At 38.9% G+C, this 18,255-nt stretch overlaps 1 protein-coding gene across 3 annotated transcripts in view; it reads right to left on the minus strand.

Moving 5' to 3' along the window:
• Nucleotides 1–1,465: 1,465 nt before the first annotated feature.
• SIM1 (SIM bHLH transcription factor 1) overlaps nucleotides 1,466–18,255 on the minus strand; it is a 64,255-nt gene continuing 47,465 nt past the window's right edge. For 2 of the 3 annotated variants that reach the window (XM_074948153.1, XM_074948155.1), the window contains 2 exons: nucleotides 14,428–14,833; nucleotides 1,466–8,247 (listed from right to left, as the gene is read on the minus strand). In XM_074948153.1, the coding sequence (XP_074804254.1) occupies nucleotides 7,517–8,247; nucleotides 14,428–14,833 (1,137 nt within the window). In that variant the 3' untranslated portion in view covers nucleotides 1,466–7,516. The remainder of the gene's footprint in view (nucleotides 8,248–14,427; nucleotides 14,834–18,255) is intronic. The other variant, XM_074948154.1, reaches the window with a different exon arrangement.

Here is an 18,255-nt window from a genome sequence, read left to right on the forward strand (position 1 = left end):
GGTTCTTTATCCTTCCACTCCAACCTTCTGGCTCAGAATCCTTCTTCCTCCTACTTGATACACAGCAAATAAACCATTATAGAATCATTGAATCATAGAAGATTAGGGTTGGAAGAGACCTCAGGAGGTCATCTAGTCCAACCCCCTGCTCAAAGCAGGATCAACCCCAACTAAATCATCACATCCAGGGCTTTGTCAAGCCGGGCCTTAAAAACCTCTACAGATGGAGATTGCACCACCTCCCTAGGTAACCAATTCCAGTGCTTCACCACCCTCCTAGGAGAAATATTTTTTCCTAATATCCAACCTAGACCTCCCCCACTGCAACTTGAGATCATTGCTCCTTGTTCTGTCATCTGCCACCACCTTGAACAGCCTAGCTCCATCCTCTTTGGAACCCCCCTTCAGGTAGTTGAAGGCTGACATAAATCCCCCCTCATTCTTCTCTTCTGTAGACTAAATAAACCCAGTTCCCTCAGCCTCTCCTCGTAAGTCATTTTCCCCAGCCCCCAATCATTTTCATTGCCCTCCGCTGGACTCTCTCCAATTTGTCCACATCCTTTCTGTAGTGGGGGGCCCAAACTGGACACTATACTCCAGATGTGGCCTCACCAGTGCCAAATAGAGGGGAATAATCACTTCCCTCAAATCTTCTGGCAATGCTCCTATTAATGCAGTCCAGTATGCTTTTAGCCTTCCTGGCGACAAGGGGACACTGCTGACTCATATCCAGCTTCTCATCCACTGTAATCCCCAGGTCCTTTTCTGCAGAACTGCCGTTCTCCAGAACAACCATTGCTGGGCTTGAAGAAGCAGAGGTAGCATGTGGGGATTGTAGCTGCAGGAAGCATGTGTCCCTAGATACTGTGCAACTAATCTTAATTACCCCCACAAAGGCTTGCAATAGCGCTTTCCCTTTGCAGCCTGCAGTCAACACGCTGTAGGGACTCCAGGTAAGGTGAGACAGGTGGACTGCAGCCACCAAAGCTTCCAGGGAGAGGGGAAGACCCAATCATACCAGGAACTGGGCATTGGCCGTGGATGGAACTTCAGTACAGCAGCCATAATACAAATGCTAAACAGTGTGTATAATATTGCTAATAACTGGCGAGTTACTGATATGTCTCAGCCTCACCATATCCTAGCATCCAGTGGTCCTTGGTTTTGGTATTTTAAGTGGATTATAAACTGCAAATTATAAATGAAGAATAAATGTAACTATGCTTCATTTAGATTCAATGAATTTCAAAGGCACGTGCCAACAGTGCTATGTACCATTTCAATAAACTTTGTTCAAATATAAAGCCAATGGAATCCAATTAAGTAATTTCTCCTGTACATCCTTTAAATTCTTAGGTATTCATAAGCTGATTAAAATTCGTTCTTGAAAATGTTTCCATGTAAAGGATTGTCCTTTGCTTAAAAACTCATGAAACCAGACAAAAACTGCATATTGGTAACTATATTTTAAACCAAAAAAATCTTCACATAATAAATACATCTTATGCACATTAACTTCAAATTTACTTCAGAAAGCTATTTACAATATAAATAATTATAAATGGGAACACTTTGCAAGATATTGTTAACATAGCTAAATTGTGTTTCCTACATTACATTCCAAAGGAAAACTTCAAATTACAGATGTTATGCTACAGTGTCACTAGAACCTATACATTGCAAGGCATGGCATTTGAAATGTTGGCAATCTTTGTCTTTTTTCATAAATATAATCCATTGGGTTTGGGGAGCTGGGGTTTGTTTGGGTTTTTTAAATATGCTGGTCAAAACAAATATGAACATGTCATTATTTCTGAAGTGCCTTTTTCTAGTTTTATGTGCTGAAATACTTACCATTGGGGAAAAAATTACAGTGCTTTAAAAGAACTTTTCCCCATTGACTTTATTTATTTAGAAATGGAACTGCTGTACTGTTTTATAATGTGTTAATGAGATTATTTTGTGTGTTTCCAAATTTCCTACCTTTGTAGAGTCTAAGAGCAAAATCACATGCACTCAAAATTTCAATAAATAAAAATTTTAAACCCTAGAATTCTATGTTTACCATTTGAAAGGAGAGGTTAAGTAGTGGATACAACCAGCCAAAAAACCTTTGTTTCTTCCTATAATGCCTATATGTTTGATCTTTCCTTTCAAGTATAGTCTCATGGCAGGAGCCATAAATTAACCTTCTTTCAGAAAGGGGTGCATTCTTACCAGTTGGAGCCAAGATTTATCCACACAACCATTGTGTGCATGCACTGAACACCATAGTTAAATTTCCTCGCATGTAATTTTTCACTGTCAGACACTCCAAGGATGCTTTTGGGGAAAGGGAGCTGCACTGTCACTCATCATTCTGCAGAAAATTCTACTTAATTTTCCTTGTCCAAAATAATAATTCCCTTTGGAGCATTGAGCAGTAAAAATATTTTGCTAACCCATGAGCTCCGGGTGCCTTATTCACAACAAACTGAATGATGTATATGGTACCAGAGTAATAGTACAGCACTGTTGGGGTTTTTTTAAGTGCAGACACTCAGATTACTTAATAGCCATTTTTAATAAAACAATATATAAAATAAATGTTCTAGTTACCTGAATAGCACAGTCTGGATTACTTTGGGGCTAACCAGCATGCAGATGTGTGTGGAAATAAATTCCTCAACCCTGTTCTTACCGAAGTCAATAGCAAAACTTCCATTTCCTTCAATAGGAACAGGATACAACCCTATGCTGCTATGTGCACATTTAAGAGAATTCCATGGATAAACCTGAATTGAAATACTTTTGCTACCAGACAATAACCATAACTGCCTCCAAAATACCCACAACTGGGTCTGATCCTAGAATTGTTTGGTGAACAGGAACCCCAATTGAAGCCAAAGGGAACTTTCACGTGGAAGGTCTGAAGCCACATTCTGATAGCCAGGAGTTAGCTGGACTTTGGCGCTACAATTAAAAGTTGGTGTTTCTGCAGCAGACAGTCAGCTTTTCCAGTGCATCCATGCCTTTGGCAGAAATACCACACAAAGCCATTTCCTGAACACTCTGGGGGCTTCTCAATACCTTTCGGATAAATAGTAGTTCAGGTAATCCTGAAAATTATTGAATAAGTGCTTCATGCCAGGAGAGACACAACTGAACTTCAGATAAGAGGAGGGCTTTGTGGAGTAAATAGTGTTGGATAAATTGTATTTTAAATGTACTACACTGAGTGGTAGTACTTGGAACATCATCAAAAAAGTTGGCTACTCCCCAGAAGTAGCCAACCGCAAAATGTCCTTGGGCTTTGGCACCCGCCAATGTTCACCGCTGCCCACATTTTTCTAAATGTATTCAAAGCATGTATAGAAAAAACAAACAAACAATCTGCATTAGTAGTACATGCCATTTGGGGGGCATTTCCCTTTACAGTTTTCATAGTTACATCTTCCAGGTGCACAAAAAAACTAGAGCCAAATCACTAGGAGCCAGATTCTGCTAGACTAGCACCTTACTCCACAAAAATATCCATTGAAATCAATAGCACTGCTTGAGGAGTAAGGTTTCTTACTCTAAGTTAAGAATTTGTATAAGCTTGTGGCCTTAAACTTGTACACTATGCCCACTGAGTGCAACTGTATATAAATGAGAGACAGTTCCATTCTTTTCTTAACATCAAATGAAGACATAGAAGGCCTAATCCACAGCCCACTGAATTCAATGAAAAGACTCCCATTGGGTTCAACAAGCTTTTGATAAGGGTCATAAGCAGTTTGCAGTTTTATTAGCATATTCACTTGGTGTTATGTTTGTTGACATAATGCTATTACGATATAAAATGCTAGCATACTACAGTGCAATCAGTATAGTATTAGTTGCACTTGTGGAACTGAAATATACCCTAAAATGTCTCAGATATAAAGTGATACCAATGACCTAATATGATACATTTGAAAAATATCAAAGCAAATACTGTATCTTGTATTTTCAAATTTTCCAAAATTGCTCATCTCTTTTTTTTAAACATACATTCCTTGAAGGATGTTGAGGATTTTTACATTTTATCACTGAGGTTAAGTGGGGAGTTGAACTAAATATGAAGTTCATTAAAAGTATGTCATACAGTAAGCACTGATGTCATGAACAAGTGTAAGCTTTGTGCCCTACAGGAAAGTACATGTTATACCACTTGCAGTAATGAATGCTACAGTTAAGGTTGCAAACTGACTTTCATTTAGTCTCAAGCAGGATATAGTGTGCTGCAGGTCCCTGTGCTTACATAATAATTATACTTACAATTAATTTGTAATACTTTTTCAAAATCACATTAAAAGCTCCTTGCCAGCTTTGAAGTACAGAGAAAATTGTTCCCTCCAAGCTGGCCCTTTAAGGGAGCAGGATGGCCAACCAGATAGCCCGTAACAGGCAAGTGCCTCCAGTCAATGACAATGATACACTAAGGAGGAGCAATAGTTGCTTCCATCTTGCATGGGGAATGAGCAAGTGTTCGTCTTGCTTGTCTTACAACATGGCTGCAGGTGAAGGGCACCAGATCACTGTATTGATATTTTAAATATTATATTTATTACATTGCACCTTCCTGCATTTGCCATTTTAGTGAAATGAAACTATGGAAAATCTCAGCATAGGAGAAATTTAATTTAACAATAGTTGTTTGGAAACTTTTATTCTATATGGGATCACAGTAAATAGTAACAGAGAATCTTTATTGCATAGCTTACTTGCTTTTTTTAAAATGAAGAATATATATAAACAAACTGTTAGAAGTACAGTCATTTATGAAGGTGCCTTTCATACTGTAATCTAGTATAATATTCATATTTACTTAGAGTCACTTTTGTAATGTACTGCAGTATGCCAAGGGACATATGATAGCATGTATTTCTATTCTGTTTTACTCAGCAAGTCACACCTTTAATACTGTACAATGAGTCTCCAAATAAAAAGTTAATACTATTCATAGGTGTAAACTAAATAAAGATGTATCCAGAACTAGACTTATCAAAAATACCCTCTCATTCCTAACTTTTTAGGAATATATAAAATCGTTGGGCTGAAAGAAATCCATTTTGATCCATCCACCCCTTTAAGTTAGCAGTTGTTAGCATTTTCCCCAACAGCATTAAATATTTGCCTTGTTTTTTATCTTTTTTAAAAATTATTTATACTAGCTGCTTCTGTTTATGACCTTTATAGTTCATTCAACTTATTAGGTTTCATTTAATATAATTCTCTCCAAATTTGTTTTGTTCTCGTTTTTCCTTGGTTAACATTTAATGCCCTTTGGCTCTTATATCTGCTACTAATTCAAATAACCTTATACTGTTATCTCACCTCTCTTTCATGCAGAACATTGTGCACATCAGTGACATTCCCTCTAAATCTTTCCTTTTCCAAAGATAACCCAGTTTATTTAAACACTTATTAGATCTCTTTCATTCTCTTTATCTTTCTGCTTTGTGTTCTGCTCTACCTTTTCTATTATGAGCTTTAGATAATAAAGGCCAAATTGTAACATCTTTCTCTTCTGGAAGAATACAGTATCTTTCACTATGAATGATCACACTGAAGTCAAATGGGATTGCTTGTGATGTAAGAGTATCACAATCTGCTTCAAAATGATCAGAACTGTATACATCAGTATTCCAAATTGGCTATGTGATTTTTTCGGTTTTCAAGTAACTCTCTACTTGGTGACCCAGATTATTATTATTTTGCTACTGATTAGCCCTGCTTTGGAGATTGATATTTTTGTAATCTATCCAAACTCTCCGAGCAACCTTCTACTTGGTGGACTGTGTTTTATGACCATTGAAAGTAAACTTCCGTACATCTATCTTCTTTACATTACAAATTAAGCCATTCTGTAGTGCTCATCTCATTTTTATAACATCCCCCCTCCCCTTGTCCATTCTCTAGGTTGGTAAAATCAGGAGGGGCCTGGTCCAGCTCCCACTGAAATCATTTGAAGAAGGATTGTGCCAATGACTGTTACTATGATCTTCCCGAGCTGCCCTTTTAAGTGCAGGTGTTATATTAGCTCATCTCCAGCCCAACAGTATCTCCCTGATCATGAGGTTTTAAAATATATTTACTTACCTCATTTGACACATCTCTTAATCTAGGGCAGGTCCATGCAGGCCCAGATGCTGTAGTCAGTCATCAGACACTGGGGTTTCTTATTCCCCATATTCTCTCAAGACCCTGATTTTTCCTGTAGTATCTTTTCTCTCTTCCCCTGGTTACTATATGACTGTTCCTGACATCTCTTCCCTATTTTCCTTTGTGAACAAGACAAGAATGTATGCTTTTTTTCAAAATCACACCCATCACTTCAGTCAACAGGTTACCTCTTCCAACTTTGAGTCCTTACAATCTCCTTCACTTTCTTAATGATCCCAAAGATTTTCTCTGAATTTATCACAGTCACCCTGCAGTCTTCACTTTATCTGTCTGTGTCTCTTATATGATTCCATTAATATAGTTGTGTTTTATAGTCCTTACAGCCAAATTTCCAGTAATTTTATGCAATTCCTCCTATGGTTCTAACTCACTCCTGATTAGCTCAGCCACTTGGAACTCACAGCATATTTATTGTTACATGGTATACATCACTATATGAGATTAAACTAATTCATCTTGGACCACTCTCTATTTCAGCTCCTTTCCCCCCTTTCCCTTCACTAATTTGCTTCCCTTTCACTTTACCAGACATCTCATGCACTCATCCAGAATGTGATCACAGTTCAAAGTATCTTCCCGTTACAATCATATATTCTCAAAACCAGGCTGAGAAATCCCCCCTTTCTGATTCCTTCTTTTAAATATTGCATGAGCAAGCCGTCCAGTAGCCAGTCATAACTATGTTGCTCAATTTATGTCGTTCAAGTCCAGCAAGTGTGTAACTATGCGTGTGGCTATTCAAGAAAGTAATAATTCTGAAGATCTCTCTCTCTTTTCCTTTTGGCTAGTCCTGGACACTTTACACCACTAAGCAACATAACATGGCTAGAGTTTAGCAAATAAACAAATCAGTTAACGTACCCATTTTATGTGTATTTTGAAAAGATATATGATCCACATTTTTGCATGTAAAGAATGCATAGCTGTTTTGGTGACTAAGACCTGTGGGGCACATGCAATTCAGAGAGTCGGCCCTTGGCAGTATTTTCATCAACTGACTCCAACACAATATGCATGAATTGCTCAGCCGGCCTGCCACAATGTGCTCCCAACACAGACCTCCTCTATCTTCTTTTCTATATAATGTGGCAGCAACTTTGATTTTAGCTCCATTCACTATAACCCTGAATGCCAATTCCTTTTTTTTTTTTTTTTTTTTTTTTTTACAGTAACATGTCAACTCACTCATCCCCAGTACCTTAGGTTATTCTGTCTAGTGCAGTGTGGTATATCAAATGCTGGTAACAACAAGGGCATTAAAACTTATATATCTTCCAATTATATTTCAAAGATTTTTTTTAGAGCACAAAATATTTTAGAAAAAACATCAGCTTCCATTGGTTATTATAACGGATGTCCCCTTGTGTCCTTGTGCTGGATCTTGCTGCATCCTTAAGTGAGAAGTCACATCAAAGTGTGATCCATTACAGCCCAAGGAATAGTTTCTAATGGTTTCACTGTCATATAGATGCTCCAGAGCATATCCAGTTAACGTGTAAGCATGCTTGTCAAAGTACTGCCTGTGTGAGGTGTAATAGTTTGGAGAAGCTGCTGGATGGTCCGCTGTGGCTTGATGAGGGGACATGTCTGAATGCAGGTAGTCTTTAGCTAGTATCAAACTAGATTTAGAAATGCGGTCGGAATTTGGGCTGCTTATCCTAGACAATGTTGTGGGGCTGTTGTCATAGTCATTTTCATGTGGGCTCATAAGCTTTCCATCTCGTTGCTGGATGTGTTCACAAGGAGAGGTGTTGGCAACTGTAGGAACACGGCAGACATCCCCTGTCAACTGTTGTGGCTGGTAGTTTGCAAAACAAATAGAGTGCTTTTTCCCTGCTCCATTAATGGAGACCAGCTGATCAGGGGTTGTTTTCTGTAGCTGAAGCCTGTTTTCTTCCTCTTTAATCATTTGTTGGGTAGCTCTTATTAGCGTTTCAATTTTGCTGGGCTCATGTGGACTACTTTGATACTGCTCAGTACGGTATCGGTCTCCTGATTCACTAGCAGAACCAGGATCTGGGGAGCTAACAACACTGTCCTCATCCCAGTGTCCTCTCCCTGCAGAACAGATAAAGAAAGGGAACAAGTCATCAGTTTTGGTTTGTATGTGGATCTCAGAAAGAAGGTAAACAATCTAAAGTCCTCTTTTTAATGCAATGATGGATTGTGTTGGTCTTTCTGGTTATTGTTTGCTTTACAGTATCACCTGGAGACCCAAACTGAGATAAGTGCCCCATTGTGCATAAAAGACAGTCAGTCCCTGACACAAAAAGTAGACAAGAGTCAATGTAACTACTATTATCTCCATTTTTCAGATGGGGAACAGAAGGAAAGGTTAAGTGGCTTCCCCGAGGTCACAAAAGAAGCCCAGAGAAGAGCCAGGAATTCAAAACAGGTCCCTGAAACCCAGTCAAGTGCTTTAACCTCAAGACCATTCTTCCTACCACATAAGTGTTGTTCTCAAAATACGCCAATTGAGCTAATTGACCCAAACGTATGTGCTTGAGCTCTTAATGCAATATTTCTTCTGCAAAGGATATAAAACATCAGTTGGGCACAAAACTGCAATTCAGACTTTCTGAGTTCTAGTCCTGGGTCTAATGCCACTAGCCGTGATTTAACCAATGTACATTTACCACCCTCACCTGTAATATGCAGGTAATGCTACTTCTTCAGAGGGGTGATCTGCGGAGAAAGTCTGCTTGATCAGATTTTGAACCTAAAGGCCTGATTTTCAATGATGGTCTGTAATTTCAGGGTATAATTAGCACCTCCAGTGAATGACAAGTACAGCTGGCAGCACTTGGCTGTCTAAGTACCTCTTTGCATCGAGAAAATCAGAAAGTGGATTGAGGCTCATCTGAAAATCAGGCCCACAAAAGGCTATATACATTTTTATTCTTCTTCTTATTATTATTATTAGACTTTGCCCTTTTAACCCCTTTTGTGCTTTAAGATGTCGGTAAAGTATATTATGAATCCAGACACTGGGTTTTTGTGTGGTCTTACATACCACATTATACATGCTGCCTGGCAATAAAAAAGAGAAACAACAAAACAGTTGCCTTTGTGTTCATAGATATAGCAAGTTAGCGCTGTACTTAGTTTTGTAATGCAAGAATATGTGTTGTCTCAAACCTTTAGAATAGGAAATTTAACCGTGCTTACCTGAAGTTTCCCTTTCTTCAAGTAATAAGGCCCACAGATCTGCTACAGGGAGCATTCAAGTCGGCATACAGTAGAGTGGGTGGAACCAGACCCATCCATCACTGGCAGGAGGGGAGTAACCCTACCCTGAAGAACTTAACAACTGAAAGAATTTCCATAGCCACGGAGGATAATACCCAACTACAGAGACAATATAATAACGGAACTGGTAAAACACCTGCTAATATGCATGTCCATTGCAGAGCCCAAGAAGGACTTCTGCAAATTACTGAATGCTATGTTTTGCCTCAGCTTATATAAACAATATTGTCTGGTTGGGAGGGCAGGATCTGTGGACCTTTATTACTCAAAGAAAGAAAATTTTCAGGTAAACACAGATAAATTTTTCTATTCTTCTTTGTATTAAGGTCCACATATCTGTAAGAATGGGATGTTATCACCAGTGTGCCTCTAGTGTGGGTGATAAAGTTAATAACTGTGGGGAAATATTATATACACTCCACTCTCAGCGCATAGCTGGGATACTGTGCTGTGGAGCACTGCTGAAGGCAACATCAGTTAGCTGTATGCCCATCACCATAGTATCCAAGCACCTCACAAATATTAATTTATCCTTAATATACACTTCCGAAACAGGGAATTATTATTTATCTGTACTGCAGCAGCACTCAGAGGACCCAGTCAGGATTAGGACTCCATTGTGCTGGTCACTGTACAAAGAATAAAGAGAAGATAGTCCTTTCTCAAAGTTCTTAACATTAATATCCCCATTTTATAGATGGGGGAACTGAAATTTAGCAAAATTACCAACCAGATTCTGAGCAGCCTCTTATCTCCCAAATGGGCCCATTGGCTTCACGGGGATGCTTATGGAGAAAGCCTTCAATGTGAGTGAAGGTATCAGAATTTGTCCCAAATGGATTATATGTGTAAGTGTTCATCCTCAAGGGTAAGTGGCTCAAAATCTAGCCCTAAGTAACTTGCCCGAGGTCACACAAGAAGTCAGAGGTTTTCTCTGCCCAAGATGACAGTAGCTTTGCCTTTTCTGGTTCTTACTTGTTTAGAAAAGACTTGGTGGATATACTATCTGTCGTGGCCAATATACGCCCATTGTTCATGGAGAGAACCAGTTGCCTACGTCCATAACAAATAGTTCTGAGCTCTCATGCTGTACATCTTCTGTCAGAGCCATGTTCCCTGGATTGTCTGTGACCCCTCAAAGAAGTGCCCTATTCTTCCAGGCTGGCAGCATTGTCATAACTGTGTCTGATTTATGAAGCACTTTTCCTACTTTCACTGATAGGTGGGATAATTTGGAATATGGAAGGGACTGAAGAAAATTCTGGAGAGTTCTCAGTTTGTCTGTGGTCCACTGTAGTGTATCTATGCACAATGCTATCATGCCCAGGAGGAACATGAATGACTGTACTAGAGGCACTGTAGTACAACTGACTTCCTGTATGAGTGTTTACAGTTTGTCTTTCCACTCCTCCAAGAATATCACCCTATGCTTATTTGGAATCCAAATCTTACACTGAGCATCTAGGATCACTTTAGCTCTGAATGGGACCCTGAGGAAGGGATAAATATGGTTCCCTTCTTGTTTGAGAGCTATTATTAGGACCATTAGTGTCTTTGCACACAATCCAAAAGGTAAGGACTTGTGTTGGAAGTGATGTTATCCTTTGACATAGCATGATAACTTTCTGTGGGATGGTAATGGTAGAATATGGACTTATGTACCTTTCGGCTACAAGCAACAGAAAATTATTGCTGATTATTGCTAGGATGAATTTCAGAGTCTCCATCTTGAATTTCCATTATTTTTAAATGTGTTCAAATGTTTAAAATCCAGCACTTCGCTGCTTCTGCCCAATCTCTTTATAACTCTTTTTGAACAGGATGGAGCATAGGTCTTTGCCCTCGTCGTAAGAGGAGACTGATTCTATAGCCCCTTATCTATACAGAGAAGGTGTAAATAGCTTTTTCCTCTCCCATTTCTTTCCTGGAAAGGTTGAGTTAGAGTAGAAAATGAATCTGTGTCTAGGTCTCTTATGAAATTCTAATGAGTATCTCTTCTGGAGAGGTCCAGGACATGTTTATCCAATATGAACAGTGGCCATTGTTCTGCACACTGGAAAGGATATGGTATTAAGGAGGCTGGATATTGTCTGAAACTACAACTTCCTCCAATCTGTTCTCTCTCTCTACTGTACTGGTTTTCCCTCTAGTTGTACAAAGAAAGGCTTTTTAATATTTGAAATGTGGCTTTTTCTCTCTTCTTTACTGCCTGCCAAAGGCTAATGTTCTTTTGTCTTCTCCAAATACTCTACTCCCTCCCCCCCCCCCCCCCGGGAGTTTGTCAGTTCTCCAAAATGCATTCTGAGAGAGTATTTTGAAACACATGAGAGATGTTCTCTTGCACTTGTGCTTTCTACAAGGGAAACCAGAAGCAGAACATTGTATTGTAACCTATTGTTCTTGCTGAGAAATGTAGTTCATCAAGTGATGCATCTAAAACCAATTCTGTCACCAAGAAGATTTTTCAGACAAAGGGCCCTAGACCACAAGTTTCGTTGGTCTTGAGGAGAAGGAGATGCTAAAACATATCTGTCCATGAAAAGGTAGAGCAGGCAAAAATATTTGGAGGCAGTTGAAGCCCACAAGGTTGGCCAAACTGGCCTCATAATTTCTTCTAAGGCATGCATCAACTGTCCAGTCCACAGAACCCTTGGAAGAAAATCCCCCTTTGTGGGGATCGCTGTGTCCTTTACAAGAAAGAAAAAGAGCTGAGTTCATTTGGGGGAGAAACACCACGTTTTATGTAGACAAAGGTACTTTTTAGAACCTTTTGTCTTGTTTGTTTAACCTTTCTTGGCTTTGGAGGAGACACCCATTTCTCCTTAGTGACATCCTCCAGGCTTCATGAAGAGGGATGTATGGTTCCAGCTTAGATACAGATGAGAAATATTGTGTGGTCTTTTCTGAGGAGATACAAGAGGTTGATTCCAGTAGTTTGGAAGTATCTTTCCTTGACTCCTTCCGTGCTCTGATCTTCTGATGCTGATCTTTGTGGGGAGTAGATGCGGAGTTGCCACTTGCTATTTCTCCAGCATGGCCTGCCCTGGCACAAGAGGCCTAGGTGACTCCTGCCTGGAATGAACCATTACTGAGGGGCCTGCCCACAAAAAGAGGGGAGAAGTGTAGAAGGCACATTAATTTTGCTTTCCCCTTCTTGCTTTGACCACCATTATTAGCTTGTTCATGGGTGACAATGCACTATCACCACTCAAGTACACCTCAGAAAGAGAGAAGAGAAAAATCACATTCTTACCCAAAGAAGCAGCTCTGGAAGCAAAGTTCAAATGTTTTAAGTCCAGTCAGTTCAAAGAGGGGTTGTTTGGGGAATGACTGATGCTCTGTAGTAGTGTGGTTTGGAACTGCCTGTCTGCAACTGTGGAGGCAGAATGAAACTGATAGGTTCTTCAGAACATGGGGCATTCCCTTCCTGATCGTGACGGAGAGGTCTGATTCTGCCCCCAAAGCTACATGCAGGCTGAAGATCCACTGTAATAGATCTGTGGAGCTTCATACAATGAGGAATTATCTGAAGCATCTGGAATAAAAGTTAAACTAACAAACAAATCAAAACCAAGCTCTATTTTCAGCTTTCTTTGATTGTCTGTGGTAAAAAAGTGATAAATATATTTTTATCATATCTGTAAGAACTACACTATATCCATAAATAGTATTTTACATTACACTATGAGCATGATCACCAACAATTATAACATGAGAAATTTATATATATATATATATATATATATATATATATATATATATATATATATGTCTGTAGCTACTGTGAAATCAACTCACACATCTCGGTTCTCATATTGGGAAGAAAAAGCTAGCTGAACTCATGAATATCAGCATTAGGGAGCAGAATACAAGGAAGTGCCATAGCTTATCACAAAGAGAAAGCTGCAGAACAGTACTAACCAAAGCAAATTAGAGGCCTCTATTCTTCCTTCTCTTTCTTTCAGACTGTATTTCCTTGAATCTGCTATTTCATTTTCTCTCTCCGCATAATTTTTTTCTTATTGGAATGAAACAGTACCTATTCTTTCTGAACTTATAATGCCAGATGCTAAAAGTCAATGGAGCTATGCCAATTTACAAAAGCTGAGGATTTGGCCCTACATAAAGTGCTATCATGGGTTCTTTAGGTAATACCTACTGGTGCAATCCAGTTCTTTTTTCAATATGCACAATTACTGCAACAATGGACTGCCACAAATAGTCTATAATTATCTCTGTGCTTCTCATGGCTTTTTTTTTTCGCTAATTTGTATATGAAACATCTGCAGCACAAGGTAGGTTGTGATGGATAACCCTCAAAAAGTTTGGAAGTACAATTTGGTTTGGATAAGCACCTGGTATTCTGAGTGTTTATGTGAATTTTATCTAAACCTCTTGACTCTATCAAATCAAGATCAGGGTTTCTTTTGAAGTTTCCAATACTCCTTGCCTTTACTCTGGCTGGAATTACTTGGAAGAAACTCTTCCTTGGGTTTTTTATCCAGCATATTTACTTCTAGTCCAAGACAGGACCAGTGGAAGGGATCAAAACTTTAAAAAGTAAAAAAGAGGGGGAAAAAATATCTCCAATTTTTTTCAAACTACAAAACATATTAAATTTAGGTTTGGTTCTGGATAAAAGTTTGGGTTAGTTCTTATTCTATCCAAACTTGCACAGCCTTCATTCAAGGTAATAAAATACGTATGCTAAAAGCATTTCTTCACATGTTTGCTATGATTTCACTTATTATGTGTTCCTAACTAAATTTCACAGTTAAAAAAATATGGAACAAATAGAATATTTTATTATTTAGGCTAGATCATCAAAACCCAGACTTGCACCTTTACAACTCCCAGTTCATACACATGAACCCTGACTTGAGCACACACATCAGGAGTCACATGTATACAAGTCGGGCATGTTCAAGTCAGTCCTTTGAAATTCTGCCTCTGTACTGCAATACCATCATTTCAGCAATTATCTCTTACCATGTATCCTGTGAACTGAAGTGATGTGGGGCATGCTGTTTTCATATGCTTCTCTGCTTTCAGGGGAAGTTTTTGTCAGGGGCAATGCTGAACGAGAACCCCACCAAGTATCCCTTCCAGGCTGCGGTGTGCCCAGGAAATATCTACCAGCCTCACACCTGCCTCCTTCACAGGCCTGAGTATGGAAATGTCTATCATCGGTCAACCTGGAATGGTCAAGTGCAAAACCATAGCAGAGAGAGCTGCGGTCTGAGTACTGTCTATAGGCACAGGAGACGTCATGGTGTTGAGAGCTTGGCCTTTCAGCAGGTTCCATTAATTGTGGAGAGGCAGTATCAGTTAGTGGACTTCCACCCCATTGGCTCTCATGGTCAGATTCAGATCTTTCTGTGTGAAATCCAGAATACTGTAACACAAAAGGAAAGGCAGAGACATAACTAAACCAGAACAAGACAACATAAGCAACTAGACTGAGGGGAAGGTTGCTCTTCTTCTGATGGGGACACATCTCACAGTCTTTTCCTGTACAGCATTCTGTGATGAGCCCATACCCAACAAGGCAGACATTAGAAAAGCCTGAAAACATTCCCCTCTCCCCTTTAAAAAGCCCTCTTATGACTTGTAAAGTCTAGCTCACCAAATTCAACACTGATGTTCAATAGTTCAATACTTCAGCTCCCTTCTTCCATTCAAAAGCAGTTTTAAAATGGATTGAAATAACCTCTCGCCCTGGACACGCACTCATCTCCAAACCAAAATTGAACCTGTTTTGAAATTCCTATTTCATGATCCCTATCCCTTCCACATATCTCGCTTTCTCACCTGTGGTGGCAGGTCTTCTCAGAGTTTCCTTTCTCACCCACTGCTGATGGAAAGGAAGGTTCCGGGGCACTCAGGGATTTCAAAATACTGTGGAGAAAAGCTCCAGAGTGCTCCTAAATTTTAAAGCAGTGGATCAGCAGGACCCTAAAGGGTTACACTGCCCTCCTGCATGAAAGCAAGGAAACAAACTACTGGAGACTATTTACCAGAAGCGGAGACTATTTACCAGAGCAGGGGAAGAGGGTTATCTGGTCACCCCCACTTGAGAATAGTACTGAATGGTAGGGGAGGAGAGCACAAAAGGCAGACAGAATCAGGACCTATCAAGGAGGAGCAAGATATATGGGGCCAGTTGGAGCAAGGCTTGTGCTTAGCGGGAGTTAAAGGTAATGCTACATTTAGGATAAGCATATGAATTTCTGGATGCTTTTCTGAATAAGTAATGCTTGTTATAGCTTATGTATATTTCTATTAATTTGTGCCATCAAAATATATGGATCATTTTCTTACATCAGCTATATCCAAGATCATGGAGTGGGATGGGACCAAACATGCAACTCTCATCTCTCTAGTACTGCATATCAATGCCACAAATTGTAAGTTTAAAAAGAAAAAAAGAGGGAAAAAAAGATCTCCAATTTTTTTCAAACTACAAAACATATTAAATTTAGGTTTGGTTCTGGATAAAAGTTTGGGTTAGTTCTTATTCAATATGCTTAAAAGAACCTGTAATTCTCAGCTCCTCTCACTCCCCCCGTAAATACCCAGTAACCTTTTCTTTTGGTACAAATCAAATCTCTTTCCTAAAAACATAAGCTACCGTCTCTTTCATTAAACTGAGTTGCTATGAAACTCTTCATTATCAAACAGAATCAAGGTCAATGCACTTACCAATCAAAACTACTGACCATATGTTTGACTTCAGGAAAGTTAAACCATCTGTGCAACTCCAGCAGTGGAACTATTTGGGTAGGAAGGGGGGCAGGGTTGTGTGTGTGTTTTTAATTGCTTATTTCTGCAGCATTTTGAGTTATGAACTCTGTTTGCTGACAAAAAGGCTAATATGAGTCTAACCGAGTAATGGTAGCAGCTTTGCATAGCCCAATCACGTTTTGTTATTTGTTCACAAAAGAAAATTCAATGCAAAAAGACCTACATACAGACTTACGGGTAGAAGATATGCGGGGTAGAGTAAAGACTAACAGTCCAGTACAACCCTATTTATCTCTCAGTCTTAGGGGACACCAGACCCTTTCAGATATATAGGGTTTTAGATGAAGGTGAGGGAATAAGAGGCAACAAATTAGTCTCTTTAAAACCAGTCTGAAAAACCATCCAACATTCTGAGCCTGGGATATAGGCTTCTCGGCCTTTGTTGACTACCCTTAGCTGGGATATAATATCATGATATTATGTCTTACTCTAGCTTAGCTCACATAAATGGACTTCAGTTAGCTGTGAATTTTTGTTAATTGGTGTAGCATTGTGAGCCAAACTAGTAAATAAACTCTTCTCTGCTCTTCCTAGCACAAACATCCTCAAACTTTTCTGTGACAAGGACATAGAGTTTGTTTTGAAATTTTTTCATAAAAAAATTAATTGGCAAAAATACGGCTTTTCAACTAAAACAAAAGTTTTAAACATAAAAATTTATTTTGGTCACTTTTTTTTAAAAAATTTTCCACACAAAAATGGAAACCAAAAAAATGAAAATGCTCCAGTAAAAGTTTTCACTAAAAATAAAAAAAATGCTTTTTGGTTCAGTTTTTAGATTGCAGTTTTCAAAAACTGAATTTTTTTTTTTTTACCAAAAATAGAATGGTTTCAGTGTTTTATTTTTAAAAAAAGATACTTTTTTGAAAAAATAAATAAATAAATAAATAAAACCCAAGATTTCACATGAAAAATAACTGGCATTAAACTGGTTGGGAATTTTTTGTCAAAATGAATTTCCAATGGAAAACTGAAATTTTCCATAGGAAGGGGCAGTAGGGGCACCAGGTTTCCAAACCACTATTCCCATGAGGCAATGCTCCACAATGGGGAAAATGCAGTTTAATGATGTACTGACTAGAAATGAAGTGTTTTGATATTCCCAGATCAGAATGTTTAATTTCAATCAAAAATGTCAAAATGTTACATTTCAGTATTTCCGAATAGCAATTTTTCAGAATTTCTGTTCTAAAAAAGTTTTTGAAATTTCAACTTTTCATTCCAATTTGGGATAACAACAAAACGTTAGAATTTCTCACAGGAAAATTCCAAATTTTGTCAGCTTTCATGGGTATTTTTCTCTCCTGGCTCTATTATGCCGCTATATTGCTACCAACATGGAAAGAGTTTTTGTCACTAATATATATATTTAGGTTGCAGTGACAATTTGTTTGACTTCTGTGGGGATCTTCTTCACATAGGTAAAAATAAGAGTGAATTCAACAGGTCTCACACACTTATCTCACAGAGCAAGGAACTATTCCAAAGGGCACATATCCAATGTGTCAGAAATGCACCAGGTAATGGCGATATAGCCATGTAACCAAAAACAGCAAGACTTTGTACTTGGTGTAAAGGGTGGTTATCTGAGATCTGATCTGGTGCAGCTGCTAGGCCCTGGGCCAAATTAAATTAACACAATGAGTTTTTTGTGGCCCACATGGTCTAGAAAGCCTGCCTGTATATGACAGCATATCCTTAGTCCTCAGCACAGGCAGACATAACCTAAAACATTTTCTTTTAAAGCTTCTCCACTTGGCATTGTCAAGCTGTCTCTACTGCTGCGTTCCCACCCTTATGTCTTCTGGGAACATGATGTTCACAGGTGGGGATCACTTAGGTGGGTAAGTGTGACTTTCCTCAGTGGTAGTTGGAGTAGGGTTGTAAAGCAGCAGCTCCAAGCTCTGCTGAAACAGAAATGAAAATGGCACCTCTCAAATTAGAATTAGGCTCAATTAGCCCAAGTGATGAAAGGGCACAGAAAACTGAATTTGGTTTCAATAGCAATCTGGC

Source organism: Natator depressus, chromosome 3 (assembly GCF_965152275.1).
Source record: "Natator depressus isolate rNatDep1 chromosome 3, rNatDep2.hap1, whole genome shotgun sequence".
Classification (NCBI taxonomy): domain Eukaryota; kingdom Metazoa; phylum Chordata; order Testudines; family Cheloniidae; genus Natator; species Natator depressus.